Genomic DNA, 13,149 nt, shown 5'->3' on the forward strand with positions numbered 1-13,149 from the left:
GCTCCATCGGCACTGCAGGTACTGGGGAGAGCTGTGGGGAGGGAGAGGCCCCCCGAGCACCCCGCACACCAGCTGCGCTGTCAGGGCAATGTGCTCCTTCTAGACCAGCGATGCATACCTTCGGAGCTCTCGGCGATCACAGCCAGCAGCTGGTGCCACGGACTCCCGGCCTCTGTTCTCGACCCTCGGTCAGAACACGGAATGAGCATGCAAAAAAACTGGGGAGGGGCGCAGGGCACATTTGGGCACGCGCATGCGCACACACGACAGGGGTGGTCTTCAAATACACAAACCCCAGCGGGCTCATGACCCACTGGAGAACAAGTGTGCGACTTAGGACATAAGATCTGGAAGCCAGGCGCGTCCCAGCGCTCTGGGAGAGTGAGGAGGAGCACACGCTGGAGCCCAGTCGGGCCATTTCGCAATTTAGGAGACCTCGTCTCAAAATAAAAAATGGAAAGAGCTGGGGGTGTACCTGAGGCAAGGATGAGTTCCATCCCCGGCGATAAAAAACAATAAAATAGGGGCCGGGACGATAGCTCAGTAGAATAAGCGCTTCCCTGGCAAGCACAAGGCCTGAGTTCAATCCCTGTCCTTAGGAGATGCATTGAAGGAAGGTGGCCCTAGGAGGACCGGAAGGTGAAGGCAGGCGAGGGTGAGGGCGACACCAGGGGGGGCTTGCACCTGACGGGACACCCCGCCCCTCACTGGGTGTAGGCCTCCAGGGCTGGAGAGAGCATGCGACCCAGCATTTCTGAACCCAGTCTCACCTCAGAATCGCCTGGGCTGGCGGATTTGGGCAAGCACAGGGCCCGCATCACGCCTGCGCACTTGAGGCTAACCAACCCCGGGAGTGTGTGCCACAAGCTATGCCCTGGAACGCATCCTCCCGGGGGAGTCAGATGACCAGATTGGATCATCCGGGTGGATGTGATGCAGTATCATCCTGCCCGTGCCCAAGCCCTGGCACTTACACCAGGTGATGCCCAGGCCCAGAAAGACAGTGAGTGACAGCTCAACCCTAAGCAGTGTCTGCTTCCCCGTACAGTTGTCCCTCCCACACGTGTGCAGGGGGGCCTATCTGGGGGATAATCGGGGATTTCCACGACAGCCACGTCCACTGATTGATTTACTTATGTTTTCATAGAGTAGGAGTTGTGCTTTGGGTCTGGAGCGTCCCCTGTGAGCTCTCCTGTGAAGCTCCAACGAGAGGCTCCTGGAGGCCCGGTGGCTGCTGGGAGCACTGCGCTCCTCGGTGAGCTGAGCCCTTCCGTCCTGAGGACTGTGACGTGGGCAGCATCCTCCCCCAGGCTTCCCCACACCATCCCACGCGGAGTCTGCCAAGCCTGGCCGGCCGGAGAGCTCAGAGCCACGAGCCAAGTCGAAGGTGCCAGGCAGGGCACTCCTGGGGTGCTACGCTTCGCTCTGCTTGGAGCAGGTCCCCCAGCTTCCTGTGTTGGGAACTCGGTCCTCGAGGGGGCCTGAGCTCAGCCTCCAGGCTGGCGATGGGCTGTCCCCATCTTGTGCAGGCCCCTGCTCCTTCAGCCTTCACCAGCTGGGCTGGGCCAGTGCTGGGGCTGCACCCTTGAACCTCCAGCCCTGTGAGCCCAATAAACTTCTTTACAGAGGTGCCCAGCTTTGCGGTATCGTGTGACAATGAACCAGTGCAGAGGACAGAAGACAGGGCGTGCAGTGAGAGGCCTGGCTCACTTTGCAGTCTGGTTCACACCTCCTTCCTCTTACACACCCCCCCACGTCACTGGGCCCTCTATTCCCTGTGTCCCCACTTAAAACTGGAAGCTGAGATGACCACACCACCGACCTCGCAGGGCTGGGGTGCACTCGCACAGAATGCGCGGATCAGCCAGCACAGGAAACCATTAGCGCTTGGGCAAGAACTAGGTAGCGATGTATCACGTACGCGCCAGCACCACATGCATCCTGAGTTTCCCCCCGAAACGGGTTTGTTTTGTTCAAATAAGGTCAGAAGCCTCCAACTGGACAGATAGTGTCTACTGATATCCTGCAGAACAGGGGAGAAGGTGGCCCTCCACTGTCCCAAGGGCCCCCACCTGCCCCACTGCGCACCTCAGGGGCACAGCCCACCGCCCCTGGGACTGGGGTAGGGGCGCCCGGCTGCTCCGCCCCAGCCCCTTCCCCATGAGGACTGTCTGGGGGGTGAGGGACAATGCAGACACACACGAGGCCCGGGCGGCAGCAGCAACGCCAGGGGTCTCAGAAGGAAGTGGGCAGAAAACAGCAGTGTCCAGAAGTCCACTGTGAGCAGAGGGAAGATACAGGGAGGGAAAGGGAGGAGCAGGGAGCCAGCAGGGCTGCCCTTGCCAGGAGGCCCCTCTGAGGAAAGGGGAAACGGATCTGGCATTGGAGCGGGTAGGGCTTCCTGGGCCCTGCCCAGCTTGGGTGGTCATGAGCAGCCTGCGACCCCAGCTGCACCTGGATAGGAGATCACGCTGCATCTCCACCAGGCAATGGGTGACGCGTGGATCCCAGCGAGGCCAGGAGCTGTAGGGCTGGTGAAGAGGGGATTGGGCTAAACCCTTCCTGCCTCCCTGTAACCCAAAGGGCAGTGTCACCCAGCACAGTGTCACCGGAACTAGGAAAGAAGGGGAGGGAGAGAAGGGGAGAGAGTCCACCTGGAAAGAGAGACACAGGCTGCCCCCCATCTTCAGCCAACCTTGCTCCAGTGGTCACATCTGCCACTGGGAGAGGGGGTGGGCAAGGTGGAGTGAGGGGCTGGGCCCCCCGAGGGCCAGGGAAGCCCTGACTCTGGAAACTTGGAGCAAAGAGTGGAGGGGAGAGAAGGGCCCGGACCCCAACTGGTCACCCGCTTTCCAATGGCACCTTTGTCCTGCCTGAGGTCAAGAGCTGGCCAGACCCGGAGCCCACCAGCTCACCCAGCCTCTGCTGTGTCCAGCTGGGCCTCCAGGCTGGGTGCGGGCGCTGTGAGCTGCAGGGAGAACATGACAGGCCTGCAGCCAGGGGCACACGCCTGGCCTGAATCCCACCACCCCATTAGTGTAGGAGACCTATGCACCCTGCTCAGCTCCCCTACCCTGCTGACCCGTCAGGTGGTCAGCAACATTTCATAGTGTCCTGCGTAGTGTTCTATGGTATCAGCAACCTGCATTTAACCAACTTCTTACGGAAAAGCTCTTAAATTGCTTCCAGCATGTCTGTCATCTTCCTGTAATGACCAGGTGACAGTGAGTGACCACATCCCTAACCACATCACACAGATCTTGCTGCGTCTTCACCATCAACTCTCGGAGGAGAAACTGCCGGAGCAGTAAGCTCTTGCACTTGTGAGTTGGAGGATGTCCCCCAACAGTCTCCTTAAAGGCTGTGTCCCTGTGTGCCCCCTTCGATAGCGTGTGTCTCTCCCTTCCCACTTGCCCACTCCGTGTGGTATTGGGGGCGGGAACTTCCCGAGCCTGTAGGAGAAAGACAAGGTCTGGCAGCAGTCCTCACGTGCATTTCTACATCGTGCATGGCACAAAGCGATGCTTCACACACCTCACGCGGCTTTCGTTCCTTCTCCTGTGAGTTACCTCACCACCGGCACGGACCGTTCCCGCCCCGGGGTGTTGCCCTTCTCTTCTGGCTGACGGGAAGCGCAGCACAGAGTGAAAGCTTTGGCCGGGCGCGGTGGTCCACGCCTGCGATCCCAGCACTCGGGATGTTGAGGCAAGAGGATCGTTGTGAGTTCGAGACCAGCCTGGGCTACAAAGGGAGCTCAAGGCCGGCCTGAGCTACACAGCGAGACCTGACTCAAAAAGACCAAAAAAAAAGAAGAAAGTTTCAGGTGTATTTTTCTTGAGTTGCCCTGCCTGTGGCCCTGTATTTGTGTAACAATAATAAAATTAAACTTCAGACCCATTTACTGTGGAATTTCTGAAAAATAAAAGAGAAGAAAGTTTAACTCATCTACACTACTGCCGCAAAGATTATTTTTTTTAAAGATTATTGAGTGATAACACTCTCACTTTCTTTTTTAGTATTTACTCTAAAGAACTACACACAAAAAGTGATATGAATGTATAACATATGTAAATACACAAACATACACACATCTAAAAAATCTACATCAGTTACAAGTGTCCAAGTCAATCATCTAAGACACGTCAAGAGTATACAAGTATTTTTCTCTACAACTGCTTAAATCTATTCGTACCCCTTTTATTTTCCAGTTAAGGAGTGAAAAGAAAGGCCGGTTCTGGTAGACTCAGAGCTCCTTCGAGGCGTCTCCCGCGCTGGCCGTCCCCTGGACACGGCGCCTGAGCTCGGGGAGCTCCGGCGGCATCGGAGGTCACAGCGGGCAGGCCCTGCCCAAGCGCTCGCGGTCTTCTCCCCGGGCCCGCGCTTCTCCGACGGCATCAACTGCAGTATCAAAGTTCTCTGCGTCCTCCAGTGCGGCCCCCGCCCTCTCGGTCTCCGCAGCCCCGCAGTGAACCCCCAAGGGCCCAGATCAAGCCCTGACGTCCATCCTCCCGTCTGCCTGCGGACAGTGAAGAGCCGGGCCTGGGGACACCAACGTCGGGGGCGTGGCACCCATCCCGTGGGATCTCACTCATTTAAATGATTTTTTTGGGGGGGGCAGAACCAGGGATTGAACTCAGGCCCTTTCGCTTGCCAGGGAAGCGGTTACTCTACTGAGCCATCTCCCCGGCCGATCTCACTCATTTAGACCTTGCTGCTGCCAAAGAAGGAGTCGCAGCGAAGAAGGAAGCAACCCGGGGGACTCGAGGCTCCTCCTGCCCGCAGGGCGCTCAGCCAGAATCGCCCGCAGCGTGATCCGCACATGGAAAACCGCTTAACCCAGGGAATGCCCCTGAGCACGCGTATTAAGCAAAACCGCAATTTGAGGATTTCTATTTTCCAGCTGATGCACCCCTTTCCCTGCTGTATGCCATCTGTGTCAGCGCTGGCGTTCTGATATGAAAAGGGAAACCATGAGATGAATTGCCTTAAATGTGAAGTTTTACATAGCTTTTGAAAATCTTCCTGAAATAAATTCCTAAGACCTCAGCACATAGAGAGCTTAAAGATATTAATAGATATTTTAAAATCACTCTCCAAAGGCAGGCGTGGAGGCGAGTGTCTGGAATCCCAGCACTCTGGAACGCTGAGGCAAGAGGATCACAAGGTCGAATCCACATGACCAGACAAGATAGCAACTTTGTAACACCCTACCTCAAAATGAGAAGCAAATCAAGGGGAGGAGAGTGTCACTCGGTGCAGAGGTCCTGGGTGCGACCCCCAGTACCCCCACAGGGGGAAAATCAGCCTCAATAAACAGCTGCCTCATGTGCGCGTCATGGGGCCTTTTCCAGTACCGGCTGCGCACCATTTTTCAAATCTCGCGCCCATTTCGCCGGCCAGTCGCTGTACTTTCTTCTAGGAGTGCGTCTGCAGCTTAATTCTCCTTTGGCAACCCCCCCCCCCCCCGCTGATTTTTCTACCAAACTAGTCATCTTTCCTAATTTATTTGTAAGAACGTGTGAGGTGGGAAACGCGTTAACTCTCCCTCCGCGCCAGGCACACGCATTGTGCGGTTTCCCCCACGGCGTTGTTTCCTGCAAGTCGAGTCTGAGGCTTTTATGCACTGAATTTTCCCGCCCCGCTGAACAATCCATCCAGCCTGCTTTTTCATTTCAAAAGCCCTTCCCATCCCCAAATCAGACCATTTGGGGCTTTATTTTTTTATTTGATGGTTGTATTTAAAAAAAAAAATCAGGAATGTGTTCTGGGTTTGGCAGGTGTTGCTTTACACACCATCCGGGATTCCTTTATTGGACTTCGGGGAGGGGCGGGTTCCAGGCTGACACCGGAGGCAGGACCTCTGTTCTGGCGGCCTCTAGTGTTCGCCTCCTGGTATTACACCGGCAGCTTCTCGACAGGGGCAGACAGCAGAGGACGCGACCCGTGAGCAGCGTATCACGTGCGCGCGGCACTGATTTAAATCACGCACCCAGTGAACCATATCTTAACAAAGGAAGTACGTTATCAGCCTCACCCACGTGCTAGGCGATTCGATGTGCTTCCATGTGTGTCTGTTTTCCCCTCTAAGGTATCCGCATGCTCTGAATATTAGTATCCTTACCTTGTTTTTGTTGTGTATTTGGTTTCGAGCTATGGGGGATTTAATAGTCCCGGGCTTCGTGCTCCACCTCTGGGCTACGCCCCAGACCAGTCTTACTTTGCAGACGAGGAAGGCGAGGCTCACAGATCAAACACGGTACCTAGACGCTGCAGAGCTTGGATCCGCTTCTGGGCGCCTGTGCTCCATCCTGAATGGTTGGCGTTCCTAAGGGAATCTCAGAAAACTTCCCCTTCGTTCACAAGGCCGGTCTGAGACCCAGGACATCTCCAAGCCTTTGCGAGGCTCACGGCCGCACTGGATGCTTGGTGGTGAGCACTCGATGTCCATTCAGTGAATGAAATCACAGCTGGATGTGAAATGAACCTCTGCAGTCCAAAACGTCAACTAGAAGCCTAGGATTGCCTGCTCCCTTCCCCACTCCTGCCACCCTTGCCAGTCACCAAGTCATCAGCGTTTGGTCTAGAATCAGTGTCATGCAAGGGTGACCAGTGTGGAGAGACAAGCTCAGACTCTGCACCCCACAGTGCGGCAGCCCCCAGCTGCACAAGGCCAGGGAGTGCCCGGAAGCGCCGACTGGGATGGACACACCGCATTTTCAGTTTGATTCAACCCTCATACCTTTATTTTGAAACAGCTGCATGAGACTGCTGGCTCCTTCCTTGAATAGAACAGCTACAGAGACCAAATTTCAGAGTACAAGGCCAGCTGGGCTACTTGGATTGACCAGCATGGTGAAAGGGCTAAACAGGATGCAGTTGGTGTCAAGTGTGTTCTCTTAAAAAGCATCAAAGAGCAGGCAAGTTAGTATGAATCACCAAATAGTTACCACAGCACGTAGCGAAAGCGAGTGCTCACCGTGGTGGACCCGGCCCGAGACTGCTCCCCACAAGGCGCCTGCCCAACTTGGTGAACTTGAATTCCAGCTTTCACAGTCTCCTAGAGAGACAGAAAGAGAAGAAAAACTCCAGGACCTGCCCAAGGGAGAGATGCCTCAGCTAGACCCTCCCTGCCCCCCACAGAGGAGGTAGCTGAAGGGCCACAGCCCTGTGGCATGGTGACCCAGAAGTAAACCCAGCCCACCACTCCTGCTGTCAGAGCACTACGAGAACACTGTCTTGCATTTTACTTGGTGATTCGAAGCACATCGAACATGGAGAGGCTTCTGAGCTGTGACAGGAGCCAAGGCAGGTCCTGTGTGCAGCAGAACCCCATCATCACACCCCCACAGTCCCCACAAGCAACAGCCCAGGAGGGGCTGGTGCAGAGGTTGCTGCCGCCCGCCGGAGGGTTGGGCCTCTCCACCCCCGAGTTCTCCCTGCTCTGAAAATAGGCGGCATCCCGCTACTCACCTGGGAAAATAACGTCCAGCACGGCTCTCAAAGTTCTGGAGGGAAGGATGGAGGGAGGATGAGAAATAACAGTAAGAGACAGAGCTGAGGTCAGGCGGCGCCCGCTCTGCGGGAGGAAAGGAGCAGCTCCCCACCGTAGGGCGTGGTCTTGCATCTTACAGGTTGGCCTTGTGCACACGACTCTGCCTAGCAGCTAGCAGCGATCGCTCAGACTGTCTTGGGACTTGTGTTCCCGTGAGACAAGTGGCTCGTCCATGCAGACCACCTCAAGTGCTCTTCGTTCTCCTCCCGGCCTCACCTCTCCCTCCTGCACCCCATACCTGATCCACTTCAAGCTTCAGCAGCTCCCTGCAGGAAGTGCTGTCTATGAGCTTCCCCACAAAGCTGTCACGGAGCATACAGAACTACACTCTGTTACGGTAAGATCGGGAGTAACATTAGCCTACTCTCTCTCTCTCTCTCTCTCTCTCTCTCACACACACACACACACACACACACACACAAAGGAAGAAAGAGAGAAAATATGTTTCAAACCAGTGTTACTAGGATTGGCGGTTTAAGACTTTTCAGTTTTGCTCCAAGTGGTTTGAAAATCAAGTAAATGTAGGATTAAAGATAACGTCAAGGGCATGGTGTTCATAATGATTCCTATTCCAATCCCTTCTCCCCAGAGAAAAACATAATTACATATATGTATCTATTGTAATTCTTGCAACACTTTCTAGTTTTATGAATTTGTGTATGAGCCCAAGATTGTTTTTTAGATCTAGGCATAAACGTGAGCTGGTATTTTTCAACTTACTTATTTAACAGGATGTGCAATTGTGTGCGTTGGACAGATTCCTTGGTCCAGCCGAGAGATTCGTTTCTTTGAATCAGGTCTTTACTCTTTGCCTGGCTTCATCTAATGCTCACTAAAGGAAGAGAAAAGAATCTTTCGCTGCGTCCTTGCCGAGTGCTGTGGCCTGCGTCCACTCTGACGCAGAAGGCCTTGAGCCTGACGTCCAGCCAGCGGCATGGGTCATGGGGGAGCGGGGCAGCACGGAGCACAGCCGAGCTGGGTCCCTCGCAGCCCTGGCACAGGAGCAACCCCGGCCACTTGTAGGACCCACCCTGGAGCCCTTGGCCAAAAACTAGAGGAGCACTTGGCCCGAGCCCCGCCGCTCTGTGGGTGAGTCACTCGGCCTCCTAATTCCCCCTTTGTGCTGAGCTTGGTTCTGAGGTTTCCTTCCCTACTCTCTTCTGGCGGCCAAGCTTGCAACATTCAGAATGAAGGTCCTCCTCGCCTAATCCTGTGTCACAGCTGTGAAGGTGGGAACAGCACACTGCCCTCGATGGCCCGGGGCCCGGGGGCCAAGATTAAGAGAGCCTCGGAGCTCCCTTCCCACCAGGAAAGCATCTTCCCCAGAGGGCTATTTGCTGCTCCTGAAGACCAGCCACTGCGTCTACTGCTGGTGAATGAAAGCATTTCTGCTACCGCCTCCCGCGCAAGCCCTCTGCTGTGTCCTCGTCTGCCCCATGGGTTACTAATTTCGAGGTTAATTATGTGTTGAGCAGCTGCTGGGTGCTTCCTATGCGCCTACCCTAAGGGTGATTTTAAAATGAAAATTCATCCAGCTTGTTTACACCTGTGACCGCAAGTGCAGTTGAGCGCAGACTTTGGTGGTGCTCGGGATCGCAGGGCTGAGCTTGAGGCCGATTTCAGGCTGCGGCAAGGCGGACACCACCTAGAGTTGTTGAGAGTTGTGCGAAGAGAGGAGTGCCCAGCCACACTGCTGCACAGAGCCCGCATGCTGCTGCCCCACAACCCCTATCTGCCACCCGAGGTGACACGGGCTCTGAGCCAACGGTGGCTCACAGGGACCATTCAGACCCATCTGGGAGGTCACAAGCTGGACAGGCTGGAACAGGACCAGAAGGGCGGGATCCACTGCCAAATCCTCGGGACACATGTGGAAGCCACACAGAATGTGAAGGTAAGGGGGAGGCGGTCAGGGCTACAGAGACCAAGTGACAAAGGAACCTGAAAGCTCCCCACTTGCTCTCAACAGCTGCAGAGGCCTTCTTCGCTGTCCTCCCCTCGTCTTCCTCTCTGCCTCCCTCCGCTACGCCCCTCACCTTGCTCCTTTCCTCCTGCATCCTACCATCCTCCTCTTTCCACCCCTCTTCCCACTTCCTTCTCCCCCTCTTACTCTCTTTTTTCTTCCTTCCAGTACCAACCTCAGAGCAGAAATGCAAACCCAGGTTCATTGTCTAAGCGTGAGATAGACGCCCACCTTTCTGAAATCCCTGACGTCAGTGTGCCCGACAGCGCTCATGGACCTATCTCCCCTGAGACTCTGGGCAGTCCCCAGCCCAACACCCAGCCAGGGGGCAGCTCCCCTCCCACCCGCCCCCCTCCATCTCTGCATTGCAGTTCATGATAGCAAGGCAACTGCAGTTGGTGACACACTGCCTCGGGAAGTGATCTGACCACTTCCCAGGGACACTCCACACTCCCTCATGCCCGCCCCTTCTCAGAGGGGCTCCACTCTGGTCGGCAGTGACTGCTCGCCACCCACCTGGGAGCTCCTCTCCCTGGCTCTGCAACCAAGGACTGTGCCCATCTCTGCTCCCATGTCCCTGCCACCAACAGTTGGTCACCTCTCGTGTTGTCTTCTGCAGTTACCAGCCGGCTGCCACCACTAACCAGTCCACACCCAGGCCAGTGGGTGCAGATCCGAGGTTATTATGAGAACCAAATGTGAAGGCTTTGCATTTCCCAAGGTCAACAGTGACAAACTTAATTGTTGCTTTCCGGTGGAGGAGATGGATGTCAAGCGCAGCCCAGCTCCCCACGTGACTAGAATCACTGTGACTTCCACAATGACAGACTGCTTTTGTCTCCGTGTTTGAAAATTCTGACTTTTGCAATTGGTGAAACCCCGTCATCAGTCTGCAGACCTTCCCAACAGCACATGCACCCCGCCCATCCAGCCTCCCCCACGGCGACCTGGGCATGAGTGTCCACCTGGGGGCCAAAGCCTTGGGTCAGCAGAGCCTTCGCAACTCCAATCTCAGTGCCTCAACTCTTGTTCCCCAGCCTGAGCAATAGGGGAGAGGACAGAACAAGGGGTGCAGTTTCCCTCGGGCCATGAAGGAGGTACCAGGGACTTCACCCCTAGGCACCTGCTGTGTGCCAGGCATCTCGCCTTTACTGACATTATTCTGGCCATTGTTTTTGTTTGAAAAATACTTTGAAGGCAATGATGTGGCCATTATTCTTGCTAGTTTACAGTTTAAGAACCTAAGCTCAGAATAGCCTGTAACACAGAAGTCTTGGATCCAGACAGAGCTTACAGCCAGCTCAAAACGCAGAACTATTTTCAAACCCAAGATTCTCTAAGTCTTGCTTTATGTCCCTTTCTCCTTTGAATTGTTTTAAAGCTTTAAATACATGCATTCAGGTCCACCCCTGATGTCATACGCAGTACTGTCACATGCAGTGCTGTCACACAAAGTCATCTTGTGTCGAGGCCAACAGCCACTGCTGAGCCCAGGCTTAAATTCCTTATAAATGCACCACCGAGCAGCAGCCAGCAAATCATTCCTGGTCCCTATGCTGCAGACCCACCCGCGTCCCCACAGGCAGGAAAAGTAAGTGAGAGAAGGCAGCCTTCATGCACCTGCAGTGGGCCAGGCCTGTCTGCCTGGATGAGATGTGTCCTGGATTTCGCACACACGCACACACTCACGCACACACACTCGGGGCAGGCCCCAGCCCAACTGGTCTTCTGGGATCTGGCGCTGCCCGGCTGACTTTGCAGTTCCTGATGAGACGTCTGAGCAGCCCCCGATGCCACGGGCTCTGGAAACGGGCGAAGCAATACATTTGACTTGTTCTCCTCAGCAGCCACCCCAAAGCTTTGCAATGCTTAGGTGTGGGGGACACCGTGGGCGTGACCCCGCTTGTCTAGCACAGGTGCACAGTGGGATACAGTCATGTGACCGTGACTCAGCACAGGTAAAGGTACACGGGCGGGTTACAGAGCGAGGTAAGAACGTAACCGTGAGATAACAGCCGTGTGAGACTTATCTAGTAAAGAGCTGGGGGCTGGCGCTCTGGCTCTTGCGCTTTCGTGCTCTTGGGCTCTGTGCTGCTCCATGCTGCCTGCTGTTGTTGCTGATGTCTTGCCCACGTGTGTTCTTTAACCTTGGGACCTCATCCTTGAAAATGTCCCTTGGCGCCACCACTGCCCTCCCAACAGGCTAACAACAGGAAACTTGTCTTCCACTCCGCAGCCACGGGGCATCAGTCAGTCCATCCTCTTGACTCCTTGAAGCTGTCCCTGCTGACTGAAGTGAGCCGAGTCCTCCCAGAGCCAGGAGCCCTGCCCCCAGCCAGCCTCCTCCCTTGCTGCTCCAGGCGGACACTTGCCAGCTTCCTCCTCTGAAGCCATCAGTTCTGCCCCTCGAGACTGGCTGCCGCCTGTCTGGAATGCTCTTTCCCTCTGAGCTGTTCCTTTTCATTGTCCAACTCAGTTTCTCAACTCAAAGGTCACCTCGCAGAGAACCTACGGGGACTAACATCACCCGACCCTGCATGATCGCCTGCTTTGCTGTCCTCTTGCTGTTTATTCAGAACAGGTGGCGTAAGAAGCTCTCTAGGGGGTGATCAGCAACTACATATTAGGGGTGAAGGAACCTTCCATCTGATGGAAAACACGGATCCAGGACAGCTACTTTCGAAATTCATAAAAGAAACAGACAGTTATCATTTTCATGCCAGAGAAGAGTTTATTAAGAAGACTGAAGGGCTGTCTTGCATCACAAATACCAAAAAAGGTGACAAGTATTGCTTCTGGTTATGCTCGGTTTCATGCGCCGCCCACCAACCCCTGCCATGCTTCATGGGATTATTTTCAAGTCACACGAAGGAGACTGTGAAAACACAACAGGGCACGCACGGGAGGCCCCCTAGCCTGATCCCTTTGCAAGTTTCTCTGTGGGACCCAAAGGCAGACGGCAGCATCTCAAGCTTGAGGAAGGACCTCTGTGACCCTGAGAGGGGCAGGGGCTGAGCGCCGCGAGCTGGCGCGGAGGTCACGCGGGAGCCGAGGTGGTGCAGCAGGAGCCCTGGTCCTCCGCCCAGCAGGGGGCGCTAGTGCCCGAAAGGGCCGCAAGGCCCACACCGCGGCCGTGTGAGGCAGGGGTTGGCAACGCAGGGCCCGATGGGCTTCTCACAGGCATTGGTGGTGGCACAGGGGTTGCATGGCAGCCTGAGGACAGAAAATCATCAAACCAACTTAGAGTGAAGTGAGCAGAAGAAAGAGGAAGACACAAAAGGCACTTGGGGTCCGAGCACTGGCCTCCCTGGGAGGACTCCAGCCAGGACCGGGAGACCCAAGTGCACTTCCACAATGGGCCTATTCATTCCCGCGGTGACCTCGTGCGGGGAAAGACCCACTCCTGTCCTTACTTGCAGTCCTCGCTCTCCAGCAGCCCCCGGTACGTGTTGATCTCGCACTCCAGCCGCGCCCGCACGTCCAGCAGCACCTGGTACTCCTGGTTCTGCCGCTCCAGGTCACCCCGGATCTCCGCCAGCTGCGACTCCACGCTGCTGATCAGCTGCTGCACCTGCGCCAGCTGTGAGCTGTAGCGGGCCTCGCTCTCGTTCAGCGTGTTCTCCAGGGAGTTTCT

At 55.5% G+C, this 13,149-nt stretch overlaps 1 protein-coding gene and 1 long non-coding RNA gene across 2 annotated transcripts in view; one reads left to right on the top strand and one right to left on the bottom strand.

Annotated features, from left to right (window-relative positions):
- The first annotated feature begins 8,775 nt into the window (after positions 1 to 8,775).
- On the top strand, positions 8,776 to 10,780 carry LOC111817370. Its single transcript, XR_002821588.1, has 2 exons — positions 8,776 to 9,446; positions 9,684 to 10,780. It is a non-coding gene; the product is annotated as an uncharacterized LOC111817370 (long non-coding RNA).
- Positions 10,781 to 12,566: 1,786 nt separating this feature from the next.
- Positions 12,567 to 13,149, bottom strand: part of LOC111817364 (keratin, type I cuticular Ha3-I-like) — a 30,025-nt gene continuing 29,442 nt past the window's right edge. The window contains exons 10-11 of the mRNA XM_023718131.1: positions 12,929 to 13,147; positions 12,567 to 12,728 (exon numbers count right to left, since the gene is read on the bottom strand). Of these exons, the coding sequence (XP_023573899.1) occupies positions 12,611 to 12,728; positions 12,929 to 13,147 (337 nt within the window). The 3' untranslated portion in view covers positions 12,567 to 12,610. The remainder of the gene's footprint in view (positions 12,729 to 12,928; positions 13,148 to 13,149) is intronic.

The sequence above is a fragment of the Octodon degus genome, unplaced genomic scaffold (genome assembly GCF_000260255.1).
Source record: "Octodon degus isolate 3935 unplaced genomic scaffold, OctDeg1.0 scaffold00056, whole genome shotgun sequence".
NCBI classification, from domain to species: domain Eukaryota; kingdom Metazoa; phylum Chordata; class Mammalia; order Rodentia; family Octodontidae; genus Octodon; species Octodon degus.